The following is a 24,854-nucleotide window of genomic DNA, read 5'->3' as shown; positions in this document are numbered from 1 at the left end:
ATACTCAGCGCGAATTATTTTATTCAGGTCATTCCCAGCAGAGAGTTCTGGAGGGAAAGTGACAGACTTTTCGAGTATGGTTATGTTGGTATCACATCACCGTAGATTACTTGATGCCAATAAGTTGATTCTCAGGATACACAGGTACTTAGCTAAGGTATCTAACCCCAGGTTAATTTAAGCTTTTATAATTGGACAACTTACCAATGGTAACTTGCCATTGGTAATTTGGTATCCGAAATGGAGGAAACGGCAAGCGACGTGCATACGCCGAGAGAGATATCGCGGGGAAGTGGAGAAGTAGGTTAGTTAGGTACGTTACTATGTAGGTAGCCGTTAGAGAAAGTGGAGACACAGTGCGATAAGACAGGGTTTATCTGCTATCGCTATTATCTTTCCCCCTTTCTTCGGCAGCACGCGGTAAGTGGAATAACATCAATGTAGCATTGCTCCCGACTTTGCAACTCCTCTCGAGAGACCGCGGTAGTCTAGATGTAGAACAAGAGGCCCTCCTCTATTTTGCTGTAACTTACTTCGTATCGCATGATATCCAAGCGGAAACTGGGGGTACGCTCATGGAAGTTCAAGTAAAAGTAAAATAGTATCCTTACCTTGAAATCGCCCTGGTTTTCGTGCCTACCTAATCCATTACCGTAGTAAACGCGTATTATCGATGGGGTAACATATCGGGAGAGGAGATCGCTTGATAATCGCGAAGTAACTGATCGATATCCCCTAAAGTTACAACCATACATATTCCAGTTATTGTCCAATAGTCTTAGATATAGCTAAGATGACCGTTGGATCGATCACTGCGGCAGTCCAACCCTACCAAAAGCGTCAGATTCGCAATCGGCCAGTCGAGTCATGCCTCTTTCCGACTTATAGCTAAATCCTTTCTTAGATCGAGGCGGCACGTTTACAGATGTCTTCGCCGCAGTACCGGGACGGAAAGACATAGTACTTGAGCTATTATCTGTTGACCCTAGTAGTTGCGATGATGCGCCAGCAGAAGGTATCCGTCTGGTCCCCGAGACTGTCTCGGGCAAGTCAATTCCTAGAGGGGTACCAATTCCTAAGGATTTAATCCACTCCATTCGAATTGGTATAACAGTAGCTAAAAATGGCGAGTCACTAGATCACTTTCTACAGAGTCAAGATACATATTTGCCATAACGCTATTGGAGCGGAAAGGAACAAGGATGAATATCCTCGGGTCCTTGACGCAAATCTGTTCCTTGGGCTACTAATACCCGACTACTTCCCTAAGATATTCGGGCCTACTGAGAACCTCCCAACTCAATATCGATATTGTGGTGCAGAAGCTTGAGGAGCTCACAGTACAGATCAACGCGGACACTAGACGTTCGATGACCTCTCTCGAGGTTGCTCACGGCTTTATCGATGTAGCAAATGAGTCCATGAGCCGCCACATTCGGGCGCTCACAGAGGCAAAAGGTTTCGAAACCCAGCAACACGCGCTTGCGACCTTTGGCGGTGCTGGAGTTCAACATGCTTGCGAAATTGCAAAGAAGCTGGGTATCAAAAGGATAGTGATCCACAAATACTCCAGTATTCTCTCAGCGTACGGTATGGCGCTGGCGGAAGTTATTCAGGAGACTCAGGAGCCGAGCTCTGAGATTCTATCCGAAGAGTTCCTTAGCCAGCTGACGGCCAGGATGCAGGGCCTTAAAACAAAGGCCACCGAAGGGCTCCTCGCCCAATGAATTCAAGAAGCGGCTATTGAACATGAGCTATACCTAAACTTAAGGTATCAAGGCACAAATACCAATTTCATGATCTTGGCCCCTGTTGATGGGGACTGGAGATCTGCACTCGAAAAGGAGCATCTAAGAGAATTATCGTTCGTCTTCCCAGAGATAAGAAGGTTCATGTAGACGATGTACGGGTACGTGGTGTCGGCAAGGGCATCGAAGTCAGTCACGATAACTCAAAGCTCATGAAGGAATTGAAGTCCAACTTTTCAGAAATCAAGGAGGGCAAATATCCCAATTCTAGCGGCTCAAGACGTCTACCTGACAACTTGTAAGTATCCTCACACGTGTTTAACGTATGCGGGCTTCGTGTTACTGACGTAGATCTTATTCTGCTTCTGATATGTCGGTCATATTGACAAAAGGTTAATACTGCTGTAGGTCGGATCTCAAGGCACAGGTCGCCGCCAACAACAAGGGAAGTAATCTCATCAAAGCCCTCATGGAAGAATGTGGCAAACACACCGTCCACTTTTATAAGTCCAAGATACAAGAGAATGTCGAAGTCTCCGTCCGCAACTATCTGAAGTTCGCCTACAAACGATACAGGCACGTCCTGTGAGATGTTATCGAACATGAACGCGCCGCCGGCCATTACCTATTCAGCACCGATCTACACGCTACGACCCCTGATCGGTTAGGATATCCTGCTGAACCAGGGATGTTTCACACCCACCAAAGTCATCCTTCCCAAAAACTGCTTCCTGAACCCCTCGTCCGGGCCAGCCGTCTGCTGCGGAAACACGCTTACGTCGCAACGTCTCGTCGACCCCTTGCCGAACACGTTCCGCGCGGCGTCCGGGTCGCAGGGCTGCATGAACTACTTCGGCTTCTTCGGGAACTGCCGCGACGACCCGGGCAAGCCGCAGTCCGAGTTTGTGTTCAGCTGCCGGAAGCTTTCACACATTTGCAGCAGCTTAAGAGGCTTCATCTTGAATTTTGAATGATTCATGATCGGAGGAAGTCAATATGTACCTAGGTATATTGTGTATCCATCTCATTTATATTCTCATAGATAGCATTAGATATACATAATAAGGAGTTGCCATATTTTAGTATCTTCGTATCTCCACCCCTTGCATCGATGTCTCACGAGAACGCCGGAGTAACATTTCTACCATTCTTGCTATCCCTGTATATCAGTCTAACAAGCGTCTATCAATCTATAATTCTATGTCTAAAAGGCTCAGCCCAAGGCAAGGTGGGAATGGAAATAATCGCTAACTATTGTCTCCCGAAAACAGCCCACCAACACTCTATTCCCGAGTCTTCACCATCCTCGTCCCAGTCGTCTTGGCCAACTAAGGTGTTTTGCTCCAGCACGCTTAACCCGGAGACAATCGTAGTAGATAAGAACTTGGCAGTCAATTTCTTGGTGGCCAAGTCTCTTTGTGGAACCATCACGATAGCCCTAGCATTTTCGTCTTTAGCAAGATGCGCAATTATTGCAGAGGCCAGAAGCTCTGGGTGGTCGTCGTCGTAGAGGGGATCTGCAGCGAGAACAATCTACATGGGGTTAGTCGCGATGGACGCTTTGAAGGCAGTATATAGGTTAGGTAGGTAGGTACTTGCTTTGAATTGGTTCTTGGTGTCAAATTGCTCTGCATTTCCGTCGTCAGAGCCCCATACTAAAATCGCCGAATCAACATTCCCCCCTAGAGCCTCGACGGTGGATCGATTTCTCTCAATGTTATGGGCAAGGTTTGGCAGAATAGCCGGGAGATCGGTCAAAACTACATTAGATTTCCAGATAGCAGCGGCAGCTATCCCCAAGAGTCCTGTACCTGAGCCTAATTCGAGAACATGCAGGGATTCCTTCGATTGTCCCAAGCTGAATATATGGGAGAGGGATTCTTTTGCAATGCGGCCTAGAGACTGCGCAAGCAGATACGAAGACCCCCAGGTTTTCAAGCCAAGCGAGTCACCTGTGATAGGAGGCTCGCGAATGACCAGCTCAAAAGGAGACGATGCTTGGCTTTCAAGCGGCCACCTGCGCGTGATCTCACCCATTCCTGCCCTGCCGCAGCGTTCGGCAAGGCGTCGACTTGCCTCATCCCACACCGCTTCCTTTTCGTCTTCGTCCTGAATCCACGCAAGACTACTCTTGATTATGCTGGACAGATACGCAGCAATCTCGCGACGGAGCTGGGCCGCATTTTGGTAGGTCTCCAATATGAGTTTGCGAGAAGTGCCGGGATTCCAGATCGGAGGTTCAACCTAGTTCAGAGTGAGCCCTCGTCGGTATTGTCAGACATTGCCACTTTATCAATTTTACCTGAAGCTGCTTGAGAGCCGCGAGAAGTTCCTCGGATGAGGGTTTCTGCCAGGTCTGGGGAAAGTCAGCTACGCAGATAGACATTGCGTTCTATTAATCGCAGCTGGTATCGTCTATAAAAATTCTAAAGAACACAAGATAAGGAGAGAAGAATTGGGCAGAGTGGAATAAAATGAAATGAAATGAAATAAAAATCTAAGGAAATGACTCGTTTCTGTCACCTGAAGAAAGACATTATGATAACACTAGTTATATATGTAGTATAGAGATTGTCAGTTGGCATGGTCTATAAGATTTCTATGGTGTTAGAGGAAGTATGTAATTGAAGGATGGACAAAATTTGGACGGTATCCCAGTTAATGACTTATAATGGATGAGTCTAGCCAGGAACGCCTACGATAACATGACTACTAATTATGGAGGCCAGCTAGGTAGGGAACAAACGGGGCTTTTCTAATATCAGCCAATGAGGTTTTTAACATAAGGCGAAAGCTGGGAAAGTAGGTACCGAACCAATGTATAATCCGCAGTTGCTACCTTCCCGGAGGCCGGATTACCTAAGGGTTAAAATTGTACGATTTTGATTGGCTTATCTGGTAGTTTTATCGATAAGCCCACCATAATTTTGCTATGACTCGAAAAAGCAACGGCCTAAATTCATTCTCGTCTCTTTTTTTTTTTTTTTTTTTTTTTTTTTTTCCCTTTCTTCAAGCATCGCCCTCACCAACGCTGCGTTTCTGAGCTACATACGGAGAACGCCGCGCAAGCTGCCTCTCGTCGGTTCTGTCCTCTTCGGAGTTCAAAACCGACATTTTATCGCTCATGAGAAATTCGGAGTATTCTTCATCACCACCTCGTCGCCTGCCTAGCTGCGGGATTGACAGGTCTGCCCGCAAGGGTCTGGCGTGATGGTTTTACACGTCTGCAAGATTGGCATCAGAAACGCAGGGCCCTTCACCCCGTGCATATCCGCAAGGAGAAGACGGGGGAGTTGCGGTTCCTATGGGAGAGCCGTTGCGGAGATTGTGTGTGAGAACACTTGAGTGCGATACGCAGCGTAGGATTTGTCTGTTTCTCCTCTGGGGGTAGCAGGCGCCTACAATTCGATTCCGATTACTCTGGTGAGGGCGATGCTTCACTCTTTTTCTTTCAAGGTCAGTCTTGTACTAATCCCAATTTCTCATTCCCCTAGAGGTTGAGGATACTGCTAACGATACATACATGCATATAACTACCTCCTAACCTAGCGTATCATTTTCGAGAAATGGTAGCAGGAATACACTTGGAAAAGCCTTTCTGACATTCGTCCAAGTCTATCCTAAAATATCATTCAACTCTCATCATCTTTATCCTTTATATGTGCTGCATCTTGACCTGGTGAATCCTGCTCTTCAAATGCTGGTTCGGTTGCGACAGGATCCATGTCTTCGCCTCCTGATAAGTTTCTTCTAGTTTCCCTCTTGTCGAACCGATGTAAGATCTTGGCGTCTGGGCTTTGCGAATCTACCAGCTTCTCCAGATCCGATGCCTGCGTGACCAAATCTGCACAAGCGACATTACTTAACGTGGACTTCTCAGCTAGTAGTAGAACACGGTCTCCAGCTACCTGAACTTTCTCTAGGGCAATTTGCCGAGGATCGTGGTCAGAGGGGTTACTGAGCGGATGGGACTGCATGTACGCCTTTGCAGCCTCTTTGACCTGGTCCAAGCATGCTTCCAGCTTCATCTTCTGAATTTTAAATTGCTCGTCATCTTGGTCCTCGTCACTCTTGTACTTGCTGTTGTGCTCGATCCTCTTCTGCCATATCCGCTGAAGGACATCGTCGCTGACGTAATACTTGACCGCATTTACTTCCGCCTCGAACTCGTCCTGAAAAGTGACCCAAAACTTCTTGCTCTCGTTGATCTGGAATGCCAGCTGTCTGGCGGCGAGTGAAACTTTTAACTCTGCATTAACGTTTGTGCTGGTCCCTGCGTTAGGAGCAGCCGGTGCGGGAGTGACTGGACGATTCCTTCTTAAGGCTTTAGCTCCTGGCCTCGATAATGACTTCACCCGCGTTATGGGCTGATCAGCATTGGATTTTTCATGTTGGTCGTTGGTATCGTTACTGTGGTTGGCACACGGGTGAAGGTAATACGAAGGTCCGTCTGGGCTGTACGTCTCTGACTTTGAGGACTGTGAATAGGTAAATGGGAAAGATGTAGTGTCTATATGCACCCCTCCCCGTCGATTATGAGAGGATCGTTGTGACTCTCCATCATCGACGTCACTTCTAGGAGGTCTTGCCATTGTGTAATAGGGAGTGATACCGTTTGAGTTGTTGCGGAAAGTTGGTGAGAATGTATCCAATGAGGTTTCAAGGTGACACCCCGCCATTTTGTAGCTCAGAGATGCTGTTTCTACTCAGTTACTACTTACTTACTACACGTACGATATGATGTTTGTTTTCTTTTATATGTTTACCTACCTACCTAGGTACTTTAGGTAGTTATACACTGCATTTGCATCCATAGCAAGCTGTTTGGGAGCTTTTGTTGTTCACTTTCCTATCAATCTTGCTATGAGGTACCTAAGGTAATCGTTATTTGGCAATTCGGTTGGACGTATTTGCGTCAGTGAGGGGAATTGGCCAATACATACATGCATGGGTTAGAATCCCATAAGCCTGTAAAGTAAAAAATAATCCTATTCCTTGATTATTTGTTGTTGATTATCCGTGGGGAAATCCTGTCACATCTCTCAAGCCCCCTCTCCACAACCTAGGTATAATAGCATAGTCCTATTGATAGTCCTATTGGTGTTAGTGTTAGAGTTGCTTCAAAGGTTTCGAAAATAGCCCTGCCAAGCGCGGGATACGAGATGACAGTTTTGTATTGTACCGACACGTCAAAAGTGGGTAGGTACACAAAAGTAGTAAGTATAATACCTAGTATGTTATTTTTATGGATTTTTTTTTTTATGAAAGGGCTGGAGGGTGAGGTTAGGCTAGGTAGGTACTTGCCAGGTATGTACGAAGTACCTAATCTAGCACTTAGGATCCTCCCTCAAGTGGTCCAAGCGCCCGCGCGCTAGTCGCAACCCGACAGTCTGGCTCGGTGACCCCATACGCCATGGGTCCCGCCCGCACTAACCCCGTACCTAGGTATTTAAAGACGGATTTCAGCATTGAGCGGTTGAGGCGCTGACAGGCGCACCTGAAACGAAACGAGGTCGCCGCAGGACAAGGGCCCCGTCGATCCTGCTGCTTTTGGTGTTTGTCGTCGCACTTTGATAGGTCGGAGGCTCCGAGGCTGAGGCTGAGGCAGATGCTTGAGGCGTAAGGCACAGCCTAACGTTTAGGAGTACATACATACATCATAAGGTACATAGTAGACTTAATGTTACTTTCGTTGATAGGGCTGCATACATTAATTAGGTGTAAGCAACAACAACAAATGGTAGCCTAGTCGCGTGCTTGAGATTATAATTTGCAATGCAATGTATCTCCACCTAAGCTACATTTACCTGTTAGTTTTCGCGCAGTTCCACGCATATTATAGGTAAATTCGAACGGTAAGTACCTAGGTACTTAGTACCTTGGGTACATGTAGGTTAGGTTAGATACATGTACCTAAGGTTTGTAGCATACGGTACCGGACCGCTTATTTATAAGTCAACCTCCCCTCCCTCCCCTCTTACCGAAATCATTCACTTACTCACCAAAAGGACGCCTAACAAAGCATTGTTGGAACGGAGGTGCGCGGAACGGGTGCTACCCAAACCGGTTCGTGAGGAGCAAAGTTCTGGTGTCACGTCTACGATAGGTTGGTAATACCTAGCCAAGGTACGCTCGACCCTGGCGCTCGGGTTTGTGTCTGCCGTCTGTTTGGTCAGGATTGACAGGTACCCATGGAGGGGTAGAGAAGGGGGGAGGGGGTTGGAGTATATACGGAAAAAGGGTGTCTATAGGGATATTTGCTTGAAGTTTGGAATTTTAACCCGGTTGTGATAATTTCTAGACAGAAACAGCTGCCTGCATTTGATATGTGCGTATGCAGCCGCATGCCGTCTAGATGTTTGTACATACACACAGCATGGTCCTGCTTCATGCGCCTAATATTATCCCGTTGAGTCTAGATGCCTTTTAGAAAGTTCTTTGGTATAACAAACACAGAGTCTCTTGGCTTACTGCCCTTCATCATCCAACAGTACGCGTAAGCGGATCGATAGAACACTGATACAACACTGACATATATACCATGCGAAACGCATCACTTATACATACCTTACTCCGGGGGTTATACTTTGTACGCACCACGGGAATCCTCAGACCACCTACCCATTCGTCTACGCTTGGCTTTGGCCAAACACCACGATACGGGATTATCTATCCAAGGTTAGGTTATACAATGTACGACCAGAAGCATCCTATTGACTCTTTTTAAGATCGAATACCTGACGGTCTCCTTTTTCATACGTACAACAAACCGCGTCATCAGTGTAAACCTCATCTCGCAACCCCCCCTTTTCCACCCCGATTCTGTACTCATGCTCCTATGCAAGTATATACGTATTCAGCCCAGACGTTCGTCAGGCCCGTGCCAGCTATTATACCCTTACGTTAGGTAGACAAATCGCCAGCGCCCAAGTGCTACGCTGCCATCTACTGTACCTCCCCGTTCCCCTCCCGCTCTGTTCTCATCCGGGGGCGCACGCATCTTTCGAATAATTATCAAAATTCATTCCTGTATTTCTCATACTACATTACAGAGGTATTTCCACCTATCTGACAGCCAGCCTATTTGCTGCAACTGTTTTCCTTGTACCCCTGTCTGTATGCGCTGTTGTATGTAGCTCAATGCATCAAACTGCAAATTTCCTATACTCTCAAAAATCATGTCGTTTCGACCAAACGGTCATGCATCAAATAATCCACGCCGTTTTTTGGGTTGTCCGATGCCCTATTGTGCCGAATGCCGGTAACCAGTAAAATCCATATGCTGTCCGTCCTTAGGCCAATAGATGCCAGAACTTGGTATTAAGGAAAAAAAATCAACGTCATCCGAATGCAAAAGCCAAACTTCGCTCAAAATGTCAATGTCCATCCTGGGTAATAGTATGAAAAGGAAAAAAAAAAGCATCAGCATCAGATAACCACCACCTCTCCAAGCGCATGCATTCGTCGTAGTTAATAATAAGGCAGCCTCATTAGAAAATTCACTTTGCCACCTTTACTTTCCCCTTGTTCCACGCCCAATAAAATCTCCAAATTTGAGTCCGCATCCTGACTGGCTCACCCCACCCGATCAATATGCTGGCAATGGACAGAATTCGTAACACATTATTAGTATGACGCCACTGCCTGTGAGATCTCCGACTTCATAATGGAAAGTCGCTCCCGCATGTCTATCAGGTCCGCTAGCTTATCCTCCGGCGGCTCCTTAAGCGCCGCGATCTCGTAATGCAATGCCTCGTACCGCTCGTAAAATCTTGTAAACTTCTTCGCCTTGACCAGTACGTCGGGCGACACGCGCGGCTTCTTGTTCGGAGCGGCTTGCTGCGAGGAATACTGATCGGTATCCCGATCTTTGCGCTTCTTGTTCTGATTCGTACTTGTCGAGTTACCATTTGCCACCCCGTTAGCGGCACGCTCCCCGTTACGGACGGGTGGCTTGGTCTGGCGCGCAGGCGCCTGATGATCTTCGAGGTCGGAGGCATTCGTCGGCGGCGAGGAAGCAAGTGGCGATGACTTGGTCGGTGACGTATTCTTGCTTCTCATCGAGATATTGGAAGATGTTCCTCCCACGGCGGCGTTTCTCGAGCTCTGGCTCGCGTCTGAAGGGCGGTGCTTCAGGTTGGTGACATTGGACAATGGCTTAGGAGGCTCCTTTGGCTTGATTCGCTTGCTAAGCGGGGCCCCTGAGCTCGAGCTGCTATCATCGTCTTCACGGGGCCGTTTCTGCGAGGTCAAGCTGGTAGGTTTCACGGGAGCGCGGGGTGCTCGAACCACAGGCTTCGCTTTCGGTGGGGCAGGTTTCTCCTTGGGCTTCTCTACCACTTTCTCCACCGGTTTCTCCACTGGCTTCTCGATTCGTTTCTCAGCAGGCCTCTCAGCAGGTTTTTCGACAGGCTTCTCGGTAGATCTCTCCACGGGCTTCTCAGCAGGCTTCTTGATAGGCCTCTCAACAGGCTTCGACGCTGATTGGATCGAACTAGCTCTGGATACTGGCCTATCGTCCCCGCTGCTTTCAGAGTCGATCACTTTTTCATCAGAAAGGAATTTCTTGCCCTTTTCTTCGGCTGGCTTGGCCTTGCTGACCGGCTTTTTCGGAGCGGGCTTCTTGGGGTTGTTTGAGAATAAGCGCTTCGTCTGCGCTTCGCGCTCGCTGACCTTCTTCGCCTTGCTTCCTAGCGGCTGCGAATTAGACCGGGCCATGGCCTCGCCCTTTGCCTTGGTATCAACGTCACTCTTATTACCATCCTCCGATTTCTTCATGCCAACCCGAGGGGTTGGTGTTACATTTCCCTTTGCAAGAGTCGCCTGCAGCTTGCTCAAGACGATACCCTTGCCTCGCTCAGAAGGGGTAAGCAACTTCTCCCACTCGACTGCAGAGGTCGGAAGGCGTGACTTGTCGTACTGCCTAATGGCGTTGTCAATTGCCGCGCGGCGATCCTCTTCATTGCGATAATCGTAGTTCCATACGTCCAGCTCCTTCCAGAACACCGGTCGCAGACTGTACTTCTTTGTCGAGGAATCATAATTGGCGATCTTCTCCACATTTCGCTTGAGATCTGCTTCGGCACCTTTCCAAATCTCAGAGAGATATTCGTATGTCCGATCTCTCGAGGCCAATTCGTGGACTAGAATACTCCTTTGGTTCTTGTTCTTTTCCAGGAGCTGTTGGGAGGCGGAAAAGGCTGGGTTCGGCGAGGACACCCCGTTAAGTGCAGGACTCGTTGGTAGCGATCTGGTGGAAGAACTTGACAATGCGCCGGCCATGGCGGTCCTTCCCGCAGGTAAAGGCTTAGGCTTGGTGATTCGTTTAGTCTCTTTGATTTTGTTGTTGGCTGCTCGGGTCGCCAGGATACTGGCGGGTGGCTTGCTAAGAATGCACATGGTGGGATTTGGTAATCGTTGTGCTTTGCTTGCCGATTCTTCTGGTTTCGTGAGATACAAGTCGTAATCGTATGACAGCGAATTTGTTTTGACTTTTTGTTCTGTCGAACCAAAAGTTAAGCTCTGTAAAAAGAGAGAATTATGTTAGTTCAATGGTTCAGGAATCCAATTGAGAAATCAGGCAGGTTTGCCTGGGTGCATGCGTGCAACTTTGGTTGCTACCTAGGTAGGTAGGGTTGACAATCCGTGCTAAGGTGTCGTAGTCCGCAGAGCTGAGGCAGCCAGGAATTCAGGTAGAGAAGGCATTCAGTGCAAGGCAACTACCCCAATACACCTTATCGCCTCTCCTGCTTATTCGAAAATGACAACGACCTAAACTAAAGCGAAAACTACCTGGCAGAGGCAAACTTACAGGATTACTTCCTAGGGTCAATTCAATCTCTTGACCCCCTTGTACACATTTTATCATATCCTCAATCACGCTGTCATTCAACGTGATACCGAAGGCTTGTAACGGGAGGTAATCGCTCGAGGTTGGCGAGCTCTCCAAAAGGAGGCCAGCATCGGGAATCGCGAGGGCTGCCATAGCGAAAGAGTTCGTTATGGGTCGACGATGTGAAGAAAGGGTATATTGTAAAGAATTGAAGATATCGGCAGGCCGATACTACGAGTATAATAAGTATGGACAATGATAGTATAAGAATGATGATATGCCGTATGGTTGTTGTCGAGGAGAGACACCTGCACAAGCTTACAAGCTCCGCACCTTAGCCAGACTATAAGAGTCCAACTTGACAATGACCCGACTTCTTATGCAGCTCTGTCACATGGCTCTACAGCTAAGACCTGAAGGAAGGCTTCCGAGGATACGAGGTCGAATATGTAGTCGAAGGACGAGAGTAAGTTGCGAGGAAAATGACAACTGGGGGGGATCAGTAGGAACCAGTAGAGATACGGGGCAGAAGGATATGAGAAGATGAGAAGAGAAGAAGAAGAGGAGCAGAGAAGCAGAGAAGTGGTAGAGTGAGTATGCGTTGTAAGTTGTGATGTGAGTAGTAGAGAGAGAGAAGTCCACGGGTATGGGGAGTACGAGGTTGTACGGAATAGTCTCGTCGAATCTTGGTCAAGAGGAGAAACAAGGGAAAATGAAGGCACAGATGGATGGATGGATGGGATAGGGTGGGATGGTACTAAAGATACTAAAGGTACTTAGAAGTGGAGCATGACGGGGGTGGTCCCAGGAAGTCCCAGAAAGTCCCAGGAAGTAAAGAGTAAGTACCGCGCTTGCTTAAGTTTCCAGGTTTCCTAATCCTACCTAGTTCCTCCCGCTCGCCCAAGCCCACTGGCCCATACATAACATACATAACTGATACATACCTTAGTACATATATAGGTATATGGTAAACTGGCTGGTAAAACTATGGCTTTATACAGGTAGTAACACAGTACTATGACCTGTACTTCGTACTGGCTGACTGGCTGGCTGGCTGACTTGGTTAGAAGCTAAATGGAAACTAAACCTTATTAGTAGAGTCACTTATTTTCCAACTCAAAGCGATCAAGGTACCAAACTTTTGCACTGTGGAAGAACCTGAATCACAAACACCGAAGAGAAAAGGGTAACAATAGGGGTTGGGTTCATTGAGAAGAAAGAATTGCCAATTCACTAAGAAATTCGTGACACAGATTCTACGGCTTGGAAAGATGACAGTAAGGGTAGCACGTTCTTTCAATGCCTTTTCTCTGCCTTCTTCTGCCTCTTTCGTAAGAATGGCAGCTGGAATAAAAACCGAACACCGACACAGCCAGGATATAGGTACTTTTATGTTAGGTACTATGTAGGTACAACATTAGGTACGATGGTACCTAAGGTAACCGAAGGGAATAAGCTATTATTGGGTAAGAGCGCTGACGGTACAGTAGGGCGAACGCTAGGTTACAGCAGCATAAGGCACCTAACATAGTAGAAAAAATAAAATGTACTTTCAGTGGTAGACAGGGATTATGGATTTGCGGATGGACAGTTGCATGCATTTTCCCTGGGGCGGAAACTCGAGTTAGTTAATGTAATCCGCCTAGGTACGTGTATACATGTATGTACATCGTCCAACTCCATGCTGCGGCCTGCCATGTCAAAATGTTATTATTTACATGTACAATACGTACAGGGTTCTAAAGGTTGGAGGCTAGGTACCTACACCCACCCACGAAAGCCAAACTGACTACTGCTCTAATGGATGTTATGTGTGTGAGATGCGCTACGTATGCAATTCAATATGGTTTAAACCATGGAAAATAAAATAGAAAAAATAAAATATGTTAGGCGTGGTCGTTTGATCGTGTGGTCATGTTCCTACAACGCCGTGCTTTTCCATCGTATCGTATTGTACAACGGTACGATGAATGCATGTCGCAGATGCGTAGCTAAGCTAATGTGTGTCTGTCGCTGTGAGGGAGGATCTAACAGCCGAACGAACGTGGGTACCTGTTGGGATACAATTTCTTTCTCTCTCTCTTTCTTTCTCCCCCTTCCTTTCTCTCGAGATAGGTATCCCATCATAGGTACGGCCATCGGTTTCCTCTCTACAGTACTTAACTTTAACTTTGATACAAGGGGGCGAGGAAAGATCCTTCTAAGTTGCCAAGCCTTTCTACATCTTCGCAATGCAAAGAATAGACGAACACGACGAACAACTATAAAATCTAACTATATCTATACTAACCATTGGCTAGTTCTCGTAGTGCTTGGTGACGAAAGCCGCCACAGACATACACAGATCTACACATATGTACCTAACCACCTGAGGCAAAATATAGTTTATGCGGTACCTCTTTGGCCCTTTTTTTTTCGCCCACGGAGAGCCGAGTGCTGGTTAGCTCTCCGGGACCTAAATTACATCATCCGGCTTGGGCTCTTCCACCCATGTAGATTTACCATACTCTACCATACAAGTCTACCATACCAGTTAGAGATTACCATTGCACTAGACTGCGGCTCACAATCGTGCCACTAAATTAGAAAGAGCCATGATGTGGTAATAGACGAGCCAACTCATCATGAGTATCCATCCATCTCAAGTGATTTATGACAGTCTAGAAGGAAAGTTCGGTGAATGTCCTCGTCAGGAGTGAGGTTTAGATTTGGTTTGATTCATACGTGCGTACGTGCGTCGATGAGGCATTGCGAATCATTGCGAGCCGTTGCGAATGAGTCGACGGGGAAAAAAGATAATCTGTGCATCCTGCTTTAGTTAGTTGTGCTTAGTTGTCAAGGCCTAGCCCCAAGTGTTCCAAATACGAGGCGAAATAGGAAGAAATAATAGAACATTCTATTTTGCTGTAACACTGGTGTCCTTTCTTCGTTGAATCAGAATTCGCCCTGGGCACATGCAATGTCTAGGGACGTACTATGCTATGTACCTGGTTTTGCTGGGTCCTGCTTGTTAAAGTGCTTCGTGTAGATTGCCGGGACATGTAACCAAACATATCGAGAGAATTTTCTAACTTGGAACAATTCATCGCTAACGTGCTATGAATCATCTACGCAGGCATTGGTATGCGTTGGTCAGAAGATCGTAAAATTATCTATGCTCTACGTGCCTAACGACATCTCGGCTCGGCTGACTATAATCTAGGGCATCAAAAATAATAATAACAATAAGATTAACCTAGAGAGAGGCCGTGAGAGAGAGACCCGTACGAATGAGCGTAACAGATATAAGATTTTCTCTCAGAGATGGCTCAATGGGCCCCAAAAAGGGTTCGCCGGCGTGCTGACATGCAGATATTCGAATCCCGATTGGGTATGATTTGTGGTACTAAATGCCGTTCGGGCCAATGGGGAACGAATCTCTACGAGTTAAATAGATAAAATAAAATCAAAGGTAAGATAAAAATTGGATGTCCCAGATCTGACTGAAACAGAATAGGAGCATACGGCATATGGTCTGCAGCAGCTTCTCTCTTTCTGTTCGTCGGCGGCGACCGTGCGGGTATTGTCCAATCTCGACTGTATCCGTACCTATCCTTGGACTGGAGCCAAATAGACGGGCACGCCGTACGTCAAGATCGTCCCATCAACGGCACTCCACGCTTCGAGGGAGGAGGGGGAATTCTTTGACAATTATTTTCTCTCTGAAGAATTGCGAGACCGACAATAGCAAGTACGCTTGACGCTTCGAGGGGAACAATCTAGATGGGGCATACTACAAGGCCATACGATATTTTGTTGCTACTCGCGAAGAACGGTGAGAGAGAACAGGCGGCGATGGAGCCATTTACAGAAGGTTCAAGGTGACTTTCAGGTACGACGGGGGAGGGCCCGTAAGAGGTAGCTGGATATGTATCATCTATGTACAAAGCTGGATAGCTCCCCACAGCAGTCTACCAATGGAATTCGCTCCGGTAAGGTCCAAGGGTTGTCGGTGGGACTTGGATGGCACATACATTAGGTTAGGTACGTAGTAGCCTACCGAATCTTCAGGGTCATTACCTAGGTACGCACGATGGATTCTGGCGTCCCTGACAATCTCCCTCTGCCTCCGGACTGGCCTATTTAAACCAATGCCTTTCCCAACGTGAAAAGACCAATATTTTGAGAGACGGATTATGATAGGAGAAGGGTGATTCACCCATTACACCAATGCGCCAATGCGACTATAACAACTAATATTTCAATATACACGAAATTCCAAGCTTTAGATATAAGACGCAAGCGAACTATATCCTACTACTACTCCTACCTACATATGGTCGGTACTAAATAATACCATGGTATAGTCTTGGCTACCTAGCCAGTACCTTTTTGAATTGTCCCCGTTTTATCAAATTTAGGAATGGTACATTCATCAGCCAGACCAAAAAGGGATGGTTCAAGCGAAGGACATGCGGTAGTACACTGCATATACCATAACTATGGTGTTATGGTCTATGGGTTATGGACTTATGGGCTATGGTATGACTGACACCAGGAACGTCAGTCAGGTCAGTCATCATCGCCCATAAAAGAAAGAAAAAATCATAATAATGCTGGGAATTAGAGTTCTCAGTAGCGAACTCGCAGGAAAACCCGCATCATCCTAAGCACGAAAGAGGTCAGTGAGTAAGCACAGCAACCTGGGACTCGGATAAAAATGCAAATCTATCTACCTGTACACGGCTTGACCTTACCAATTTACTTTGCAAATTCTCTGGGCACTCTCTCCAGAGGCTAGCTGAGAGGCGTTGCGACCTGACATCATTCAGCTTACATGAAAGCTTGATGGAGGGTGAACCCGACGGGTACGTGACTTATTGCCAGATGTAAGAGAAATTACCATACACATCGTGTTGTTTGATATAATGTATAATGGTGATGTTTATGACAGTCTATAATTCTCGTGATGCACTCATCGTTTGGAGGCGTGGGCACGGTGCGGTAGAAGCTACGTGCTACGTGCTACGTGCTACGACCTACGGCTCTCTCATCCTCATCGCTCCTCGTTAGATATCTGCTGCAGGTCATCCACGCGAGAATCTGCACGGGCGAGAAGCCGCCACGAGGGGCCGACGACCGAGAGGAATTGGAAATTCCGTCTGGGTAGGTAACATGGACGTGGCGTTCTGCCCCACACATCCTTTTCTGCCGCATAGATACTACCTCACTACCATGTATGTGTGTAGGTAGGTTGGTAGGTAGGTAAGGTAGGTATGGATGTATGGATGTATGGATGAATGAGTAGACCTGACTATGTAGGACCGATCTGACTTGACTGCTCTTTCAGCTGCTTCTGCTTGGACTATACCCTGTACATTATACGCAAGCAAAAAGAAACATAAAAAAAGAACGAATCGCGGCGTCCGCGGTTGAAATGTATGATTAACTAACGCACATACACACATACATACCTAACATTTATGGAAAGAGTAAAACACACGCATACACTACCGATATGGTTATTTGATATAGACTCAATCACTGCTTTCCACGTTAGCCAGGGCCTTCTCCTTTGCTATTAACACATCATCCGGGGAAAGGCAAGCATGTCGTCACTCGTCACCAACATTACAGATTTGCAAAGCCCATCATCTCATAGTGTTCGCCCAAGGATGGTGCTAGTTGTTGCGTTGCATCGCAACAAACATTTCTACTATGTATGCGCTGGGAGGGGGACGAAAGTATGGATGGGTAGGGGGGGGGGGGGGAGGGATTTGCCTGCCAATTCACCTTACGTGCACACCCCTTGCTAAGAGACCAATTCGTCTGCGCACGCCGTACGGGGACCCCTGGACAAGGCATCTTGTAGATCTCAAGTTCCTCGTCCTCAAGACTGCTCGTACGTACGAGCAAAAGCGCAAAAAGGTCCGAAGCCCGAGAAATTGGGATGGAGGGGTGCTGGGCTATCAGTCAGAAAAGGAACTTGTCAACTTTCATGTGAAGGTTGGGTGCTGAGATAATTGTTGGTAGGGGGTTTGGTATTCCCTCATCAATCTGTATTGTACATCTGATAGGTATATATTTAGTTAGTTAGGTAAGTTAATTAGTTGTCACATCCGAATGCTCGGTAAACTTTTGGATAGAAAACCTATCTCTCTCTTCGGTCGACAGTTGGCTTTCAGTCGGGCAAGAAAGCGGACCTAATAAGTATAGGCTATTACTTATGTGGCTAAGTTAGCACCTATCGAAAAGTCTAGTCCATAATACCATCTAGATTAGCAGCTTGGGAATTCCGGGTCTTGGGTTACTACTGTTAGTGCGTCTCCTAAAGATCTCCAGGACAACCTGCTTTTCCCCCTTTCGCGTCAAGGTTTGAGTTAGAGGTAGTTAGGCCAGGTCAGGTCAGTTACTGTCTACAGTTAAAGAGAGGTGGCTGCAGATAAATAAGATAGACAATTACCAGGTTTTTCTAGTATTAGTATTTAATGTATTATACCTATTGCATGCATCATTTCATCTGGTAGATAAAAGCTGCCCGAGTTTCCCGCTCACGGGCCAAGCGATACAGGTACACAAATACCAACCAGATACCTACCTAGGTACAGTCTTAAGTACGGACACCATCTTAAGATGTCACAGGAGCTAAACCCATTCGACTTGTGCGGAGTGACGGGTACCTAAGTAGTAGTAGGTCGATCAAATAACGGGGCTATTATTGGACGCATCAAGGTAAGGTCAAAAGAAAGCGGGTTGCGGGAATGCAAGCACTCGTCGAAGGTTGTCCGAATGCCCCGCCGTCACATCCTCGATCCAACCCACTAGACCCGATAACTCCAGCTGCTCCAGCTGCTCCAGATGGGTGGACTTGGAAACTGGGAGTATGGGATTTTCCGACTCGCGCAGGCCCATTGGTTATAACGACCGGTAACGAATGGGTGCAACGGAGTTGCACCTAGTAACTACTATGTACTATATAATACAAAAGGTGAAAGGTTCGGCCACGCCATTGCAACTTTAATATGTTTGCGATTTGTTTTAGTAATGAAGCTTATTGTGATCTTGTCGGCTAACTTGGCTCAGCTTCAAATTGCATTTACTCTTCCCAAAACCAACCATATATAAAACAGGTAGAGGAGGACGAATGAATGAATGAATGAATCGATGGTCGGTTGAATTAACATAGAACATAGTATTATATAACTATCAACTAATTAAAAGGTCGTCGTCTAGGTTTTATACTTCAGCAGACCTATCAGGTAGGTACAATAGACGTATATGACATATCAGCATGCTTACACAGTATTAATTAACTTTCAAATGTAAAGCAATAAGTAGCGTACACGGATTCAGTTGCTCGATTACTTGATCACTCGATTATTAACTCGTAATCTAGTCTCTTCGGAGGGTGCAGACCGGTGGGCGACCGCGGATGGGCGGGCGGAGGAAAAAAAAAAAAAGGTCGGCTGGTGATTCGTTACATTAGGTATGTGTAGTACAAATTTACGTACATATACCATACACCATATGCCATATGCCATATGCCATACCTATGCTATTATACCCTAAACTCGATTCCTAACATCCATCTATCTTCATGGGGTGATTATTTGATAGATAGGGTTCGGTAGTGTGACACCGGGGAAAATGCCGTTCCTTGAAATGTTTTATTTTCTTACCGTAGTTACCTTAGGTACCTTCTAAGGTATAATGTCCCATGTGTGCATGTGCATGTGCGTGTGCGCGTGCGTATACTTGTACCACTCCTATTTATGTAATTAGTAACAGGTACGGAGTTAAAAGTCATCATTCCTTAGAACCAAATAGAGCTTGGGATTCGTAATAATATTGCTTACGTAGTTCTTAGACCCTGGCTTAGGTTCCAAAAGATTCTCACCCATGTGACAGCATCCCCAATGTACGACGACTTTGCATGTGCGTTCAGGAGGATTGTGACTGCATATCTTCCCATATATCGCCAGTAGACACACCAAAGTCTATATAGTAGGTAGGTACATATGATACCTAAGTGTGGATTCAGAGTTCAGGGTTCAACGAGGGCTTCTCTAGCAACACATATGGTATATCGAAATGACGGGGAACCCTCGAAAATGGGAATATCCTTCGTACTCAATCAAATGTATTTAAAACTGGGTCTCGCCCGGTGGAAGTCGCTGGTACGAAGTAGCTATGAAAATATTCTATAAAAGGTTGATTGAGCCTGAGTCGGCGGTTACCTTCGTCTGCGGAAAGGTACCTTTGCGGAGCCGAATTGCGGAGTGCGGAACCGATATCCCGCCTTGGGAATATACTAGGTACCTTACATATTTGCTCAAACGCATTCAAATAGGTATACCTGTTAGAAAGTTGATCCTGATAATAGCTGTAATCGATATAGGTTTCTAGATCGAGGCCTGCACAAGTCGACAGCATTCTGACATATCTTATGAATTATATCAAGTTGTGGTATAGACCAGGTACTTTGTATCGCATGTTCTTCATGTTGCGTATTCATATTATTCTCCTATGAAAAGTATTTTATGGATGACGATACGCAGTGACCCAGTATCGAAGCGGCGATCATATTATCACGATTAGGGTATGCGTTATCATATGATTCGTGTCCTCGGAATTGTCTTGATATTAAAAAAAGTCAACACGAACGCCAGCGCCACCACGAGCTTAGAACCCGAGCAAGAGTTAGTGTCTTAAACTACAAGCCGCTACTCTACTGCGTCTTGAACAGCAGGATGGCGCAGTGTCCTAGGTAGAAGTAGATAAAATGCTTCGTTTCTGGAACCATGTTGTTAGCTTAGCCTGAGTTTAAATTTGGGTAGGACCGTTGCGCGTTGGAAACAAGGGCTGCATACCGTGAGTGACAAAACTGCCGAAGTTTCTTCCTACGATGCAGTGCCAAGTCGGACCCTTTCGATCGTCGAACTAGAGATGGATTTAGTAACGCCGGCGACGAGAACTATCCGCAAATAGATCGAATGGGCTAACATACGGTACGCTTGATGTGTTGTGCAATGTCCTTCTCGATGGTGTACTTGCCCATGGCTTCCTGAGCTATATTCTTGAAGTCAGAATCCGTAAATCCGTAGCTCCCTGAATGACGACACATACCAACATCGATCGCTTCTTGCTGCATATCCTCCGTCTGACGTTCCGTGTTAGCTTTAGCTTATTCCGAAGCGCTATTCATTTTCGGGTAATTCTGACCATATCTGCAGACTTGATTTGGGCTATAGGGCGAGGACAAGTTAGCCAACCGTCATTTTTGTCCTTTCGCGTAGAAACAGACCTTCGAGTTTATCGCGGGTGCCGGCCGGAGGGGGTGACTGTTGTTCAGCCATTGTATTAAACTTGTAGGGAATAGTATCGACTTTGTAGTAACTTCGCGAGTCTATAGCAAGGATAATGGTCAGTAAGTACACCTTTGCTGAGGCCAAGACGAAGTGAGAGCAACGTGAGACGAATGGATTATCTGGAAGATAGGGTGAGGACTTATGTAAATATACGGTGAACATACCTAAGCTTGAAGCCCGAGCTTAATGGTAAGAAAGATGGAATGATATATTCGTGTACTTGTCTTACAGAAAAAGAAGAAAAAGAAGAAAAAAAGAAAGTCGCGACGGTACAAGCTTCGCGATAAGACCGTATTGTGTTAGAGTTAAGGTTGTTGAATGCGTTGCAAAGTGGGTTGGTTTATGCCCAATTGTCGCGTGTTTGGCGACTTGAGAGGTCGGCACGTATTGTACTGTGTAGACTTGTTGTAGCTATCAATTCAATTCAATTCATCATTGGTCCCCTCCGGCCCCTGTACCTAACTCAAAAAATTAATTATGTACTCCGGTCGTAATTATTCCTCTCATTGGCCGATACCGATACAACGAACCACTTATCGACAGTAAAGTTGGAGCTAAATTGTGGATCGTGGGGCTGAAGAGCCTCAAGACGCAAGAGAGACGTTGAGCCACGTGATGATAAAAAGATTTGAATATCTGATACGCTAGTTAGATAATTTTATACAATTTTTTTTTTCTCTACCCTATTTTTCTATCACCAACTTCCCTTCAGTCGTTCTGCAGGCGCTACCAAAGCGACCTCGAACTCGTCCTCCAATCAAAGCCACTCAAACCGTAGTAATCCTTTGTTCTCTTTTACTTTTCATACTTTCAATCTCTTCTCGGTCGCGTTATATACCCAATAATCACTCATCATGGATTCGTCGCGAATCTTCGTTAAAGGTCTGCCACCGAATCTCAACGAGGCCGACTTGCGCAAGCACTTCGCGTCCAAAGGTCAAATCACAGACGTTAAGCTGATACCTCACCGAAGGATTGGATATGTTGGCTATAAGAGCTCAGAAGAAGCTGCCAATGCGGTCAAATATTTCAACCGTTCCTTTGTACGGATGTCCAAGATATTCGTCGAGTTAGCAAAGCCCGTTAGTATTTTTAGTATAGCACCAGTCCGCATTAGTTTAACATTCCTTACAGATAGCCGATCCCTCATTGTCCAAGTCTAAAGATAGGAAAAACAAGCCAATCCCTGCTACGGGTGTCTCTCAGGAGAACACCAAACGCTCTGCGGAGTTGGAGTCACAACCCGAAAACTCGAAGAAGAGGAAGCGGGACGAGATTAATGAGTCCGACCCGAAACTGCAAGAGTTTTTAAATGTTATGCAGCCTGCGAAGACTTCAACAAGCAAGATACACGGAGTTGTTACAGAGCTTGCAGATGAGCCCCCTGCAAAATATGCAGCACTTGTTGAGGAGGGCGCGTCTGATGATGAATACGAGGTTGTACCAAGCCGACGGAAAAAGAGCCAACCTGTGGAAACTGCAAAGCCGGCACAGACCCCAGATATTGTGGACCATGGAGCGAATAGCCAGCCTCGAACGGAGCCCCATATAATTGAAGAACCTCAAGGGGAACCGAGGCCAGTTGTTAGTAGTGCTATTGAGGCTACAACATGTGTGTCTGCCACAGATGAGGACTGGCTACGGTCACGGACGAGCCGATTGCTTGACCTGGTTGACGACGAAGATATCGTGCCTAACGCTGCCCCTCCTGAAGATCAGATATCTGTACCGCCAACCCAGGAGCAAGAGCCCGAGGTTGTTGATGCTACTCTTGATGAGGATCAAGTCATGAAAGACCCAACTCCTCAACCAGATGAGCACGGGCCTGAGACAGAAACGAAAGACGATGCCCTAGATACAGTCCGTAAGACAAAGAGATTGTTCGTGCGGAACCTTCCGTATTCTGCTACCGAAGATGAACTTCGGTCGTATTTTGAGCGATATGGTAACGTTGAAGAGGTAAGCATTTTTCAATAGGTTTTGTTTTCTTCGGTTCTATGATGAATCCCAGATAGGGACAGCTGATATCACAAGGTATCTGATGAGAAGCCTGGGCCAGTATTTTAGTAGATGCTCTATGTCTGAGAACCATCCCTTCTTCCTTGAATTCTACTTGTTACATATCTTCCATTCCTGCTAAAATGAAGATAGGTACATGTGCCGATGGAAAACTCGACCAACAATCGCGGAATTGGCTTTGTGCTGTTTGCTAGCTCAGAAGATGCGACAAAAGCATTCCAGACAGATCGCTCTTCTTTCCAAGGGCGAATATTGCACGTTCTTCCAGCATCAGCGAAACGTGATCACAATTTAGATGAGTTCGCACTGTCGAAATTACCATTAAAGCAACAAAATATTATTAAGAAAAGAGCTAAGGCGGCGGAATCGAGATTTAACTGGAATTCACTTTTTATGAGCCAGGATGCTGTAAATAATTCAGTTGCAGATCGTTTGGGGATCTCAAAAGCAGAACTGCTTGACCCAACCAGCTCTGACGCAGCTGTGAAGCAAGCGATCGCAGAGACTTCGGCGATTCAAGATACCAAGGCCTACTTTGTAGCCAACGGTGTCGATTTGAACGCATTCAAATCGGGACCCCGGGGTGACACAGCCATTCTAGTCAAGAATTTCTCTTACGGCACTACAATAGAGGAGATCAGAACCCTCTTCGAAGAACATGGTCAAGTATTGAAAGTACTCATGCCGCCGACAGGGACAATAGCTATTGTCCTGTTCGCCCAGGCCCCTCAGGCGAAAGCGGCTTTCGCCAAATTAGCATACCGTCGGTTCAAGGACTCGATTTTGTTTCTTGAGAAAGCACCAAAAAACTTATTTGTGGGTAAAGAGCCACAATCTGAAACGGTGCATACTAGAGAAGAGCCCAGTGCTGTGCAGAAGCTGTCGGCGTCTGAGCTACTGGAGAAGGAACCTGAAGAACCTATTGAGTCAAGCTCGCTATTTGTAAAAAATCTCCATTGGGATACCACTACTGAGGAGCTTGCAAATGAATTCAAGCACCTCGAAGGATTCAGGTCAGCCCAAGTGAAGACAAAGAAAGATCCCAAGAAACCTGGCCAAGTGCTTAGCATGGGCTTCGGCTTTGTCTCATTTTCCGACAAGAAAACCGCCGAGGCAGCCTTGAAGATTATGGATGGCTATGTCCTTAGAGCACACAAACTTCAAGTTAGAGCTTCGCACCGCGGACGGGACGCCGCGGAGGAGCGGAGGAAGGAGGACAATGCGAAGAAGGCCGCAAACCAAAGAACAAAGATTGTGATAAAGAACGTCCCCTTCCAAGCTAACAAAAAGGATATCCGGATGCTCCTAAGCACATATGGCCAGCTCAAATCAGTGCGCTTGCCCCAAAAATATAATGCCACTAGTAAAGGGTTCGCCTTCGCCGAGTTCGTATCGCCGAAGGAGGCAGAGTCGGCGCTGTTAGCCCTACAGGATACCCATCTATTGGGTCGCAGACTCATCCTCGAATATGCAGAAGCAGAAGCGATTGATCCTGAAGAAGAAATCGCAAAGATGCAAAGGAAAGTTGGCGGCCAAGCTAGTAAAATGGCCCTGCAACAACTCACAGGGGCAGGCCGTAAACGGGTAAACCTAGGAGGTGATGAAGACGAAGGGGAGATCTAACGAGTAATTAAATGTGCCTATATTTCCAATTCCGTGCCTGACGCCACTGGAGGAGTGCAGGCATTGCCACGTTGGGAGCTAGGGACAATGGTTCATTGCGTTATCCCTTGTCAGGGAGAGGCACCCATTGCTAGATCTGGTGCCACTTCTTGGTCCCAGGAGTTCGGCATCGCAAAATAGCGTGCAGATTTATCCCCTCATTTGAGTGGCTCCTGCAACCCCTCCCGATTGAATCTCTATCGGTCCTAGACTTGATGATCCTATATGGGTACGTTAATCAAAACG

General features: G+C 46.5%; 8 protein-coding genes across 8 annotated transcripts; 3 read left to right on the top strand and 5 right to left on the bottom strand.

The window, feature by feature from the left end:
- Nucleotides 1-793: 793 nt before the first annotated feature.
- On the top strand, nt 794-1,727 carry F4812DRAFT_463016 (Hydantoinase/oxoprolinase-domain-containing protein; the record flags this gene model as incomplete). The annotated part of the gene is made up of 3 exons (XM_047938138.1): nt 794-839; nt 905-1,049; nt 1,271-1,727. The coding sequence occupies 3 exons, from the start codon at nt 794-796 to the stop codon at nt 1,725-1,727; spliced, it is 648 nt and encodes a 215-aa protein (XP_047786580.1).
- A 233-nt stretch (nt 1,728-1,960) lies between these two features.
- Nucleotides 1,961-2,722, top strand: F4812DRAFT_463015 (uncharacterized protein; the record flags this gene model as incomplete). The annotated part of the gene is made up of 3 exons (XM_047938137.1): nt 1,961-2,046; nt 2,157-2,328; nt 2,417-2,722. The coding sequence occupies 3 exons, from the start codon at nt 1,961-1,963 to the stop codon at nt 2,720-2,722; spliced, it is 564 nt and encodes a 187-aa protein (XP_047786579.1).
- A 27-nt stretch (nt 2,723-2,749) lies between these two features.
- F4812DRAFT_444006 (putative methyltransferase-domain-containing protein) lies at nt 2,750-4,490 on the bottom strand. The gene is made up of 3 exons (XM_047935454.1): nt 4,051-4,490; nt 3,348-3,992; nt 2,750-3,281 (listed from the first exon to the last, which is right to left on the bottom strand). The coding sequence occupies exons 1-3, from the start codon at nt 4,132-4,134 to the stop codon at nt 3,000-3,002; spliced, it is 1,011 nt and encodes a 336-aa protein (XP_047786578.1). The 5' UTR covers nt 4,135-4,490; the 3' UTR covers nt 2,750-2,999.
- Nucleotides 4,491-4,761: 271 nt separating this feature from the next.
- F4812DRAFT_444001 (uncharacterized protein) lies at nt 4,762-6,975 on the bottom strand. The gene has a single exon (XM_047935453.1). The coding sequence runs from the start codon at nt 6,425-6,427 to the stop codon at nt 5,381-5,383; it is 1,047 nt and encodes a 348-aa protein (XP_047786577.1). The 5' UTR covers nt 6,428-6,975; the 3' UTR covers nt 4,762-5,380.
- Nucleotides 6,976-9,275: 2,300 nt separating this feature from the next.
- F4812DRAFT_217615 (uncharacterized protein) lies at nt 9,276-11,845 on the bottom strand. The gene is made up of 2 exons (XM_047930409.1): nt 11,560-11,845; nt 9,276-11,270 (listed from the first exon to the last, which is right to left on the bottom strand). Exons 1-2 carry the CDS (start codon nt 11,731-11,733, stop codon nt 9,375-9,377), a joined length of 2,070 nt encoding a protein of 689 aa, XP_047786576.1. The 5' UTR covers nt 11,734-11,845; the 3' UTR covers nt 9,276-9,374.
- A 4,900-nt stretch (nt 11,846-16,745) lies between these two features.
- F4812DRAFT_443993 (uncharacterized protein) lies at nt 16,746-17,307 on the bottom strand. The gene has a single exon (XM_047935452.1). The coding sequence runs from the start codon at nt 17,025-17,027 to the stop codon at nt 16,782-16,784; it is 246 nt and encodes an 81-aa protein (XP_047786575.1). The 5' UTR covers nt 17,028-17,307; the 3' UTR covers nt 16,746-16,781.
- Nucleotides 17,308-19,919: 2,612 nt separating this feature from the next.
- On the bottom strand, nt 19,920-21,460 carry F4812DRAFT_443989 (dynein light chain type 1-domain-containing protein). Its single transcript, XM_047935451.1, has 7 exons — nt 21,092-21,460; nt 20,864-20,965; nt 20,782-20,804; nt 20,686-20,719; nt 20,567-20,628; nt 20,430-20,499; nt 19,920-20,352 (listed from the first exon to the last, which is right to left on the bottom strand). The coding sequence occupies exons 2-7, from the start codon at nt 20,913-20,915 to the stop codon at nt 20,288-20,290; spliced, it is 306 nt and encodes a 101-aa protein (XP_047786574.1). The 5' UTR covers nt 20,916-20,965; nt 21,092-21,460; the 3' UTR covers nt 19,920-20,287.
- A 321-nt stretch (nt 21,461-21,781) lies between these two features.
- Nucleotides 21,782-24,569, top strand: F4812DRAFT_453108 (uncharacterized protein; the record flags this gene model as incomplete). Its single annotated transcript, XM_047936438.1, has 3 exons — nt 21,782-22,009; nt 22,062-22,886; nt 23,079-24,569. The coding sequence occupies 3 exons, from the start codon at nt 21,782-21,784 to the stop codon at nt 24,567-24,569; spliced, it is 2,544 nt and encodes an 847-aa protein (XP_047786573.1).
- Nucleotides 24,570-24,854: the final 285 nt, after the last annotated feature.

Source organism: Daldinia caldariorum (genome assembly GCF_022478825.1).
Source record: "Daldinia caldariorum strain CBS 122874 unplaced genomic scaffold F4812scaffold_21, whole genome shotgun sequence".
NCBI lineage: Eukaryota > Fungi > Ascomycota > Sordariomycetes > Xylariales > Hypoxylaceae > Daldinia > Daldinia caldariorum.
The sequence above is the reverse complement of the archived record's forward strand: the minus strand, read 5'-3'. Positions and strand labels throughout refer to the sequence as shown.

Coding starts and splice junctions, on each gene's coding strand:
- F4812DRAFT_444006 (XM_047935454.1), bottom strand. CDS start 4,134: ATGTCTATCTGCGTAGCTGACTTTCCCCAGACCTGGCAGAAACCCTCA. Junction 3,993..4,050: donor CGGCTCTCAAGCAGCTTCAG/GTAAAATTGATA, acceptor ACTCTGAACTAG/GTTGAACCTCCGATCTGGAA. Junction 3,282..3,347: donor ACACCAAGAACCAATTCAAA/GCAAGTACCTAC, acceptor AACCCCATGTAG/ATTGTTCTCGCTGCAGATCC.
- F4812DRAFT_444001 (XM_047935453.1), bottom strand. CDS start 6,427: ATGGCGGGGTGTCACCTTGAAACCTCATTGGATACATTCTCACCAACT.
- F4812DRAFT_217615 (XM_047930409.1), bottom strand. CDS start 11,733: ATGGCAGCCCTCGCGATTCCCGATGCTGGCCTCCTTTTGGAGAGCTCG. Junction 11,271..11,559: donor TGACCCTAGGAAGTAATCCT/GTAAGTTTGCCT, acceptor CTCTTTTTACAG/AGCTTAACTTTTGGTTCGAC.
- F4812DRAFT_443993 (XM_047935452.1), bottom strand. CDS start 17,027: ATGTGTGTATGTGCGTTAGTTAATCATACATTTCAACCGCGGACGCCG.
- F4812DRAFT_443989 (XM_047935451.1), bottom strand. CDS start 20,915: ATGGCTGAACAACAGTCACCCCCTCCGGCCGGCACCCGCGATAAACTC. Junction 20,500..20,566: donor CACAACACATCAAGCGTACC/GTATGTTAGCCC, acceptor ATCCATCTCTAG/TTCGACGATCGAAAGGGTCC. Junction 20,353..20,429: donor CGGCAGTTTTGTCACTCACG/GTATGCAGCCCT, acceptor ACATGGTTCCAG/AAACGAAGCATTTTATCTAC.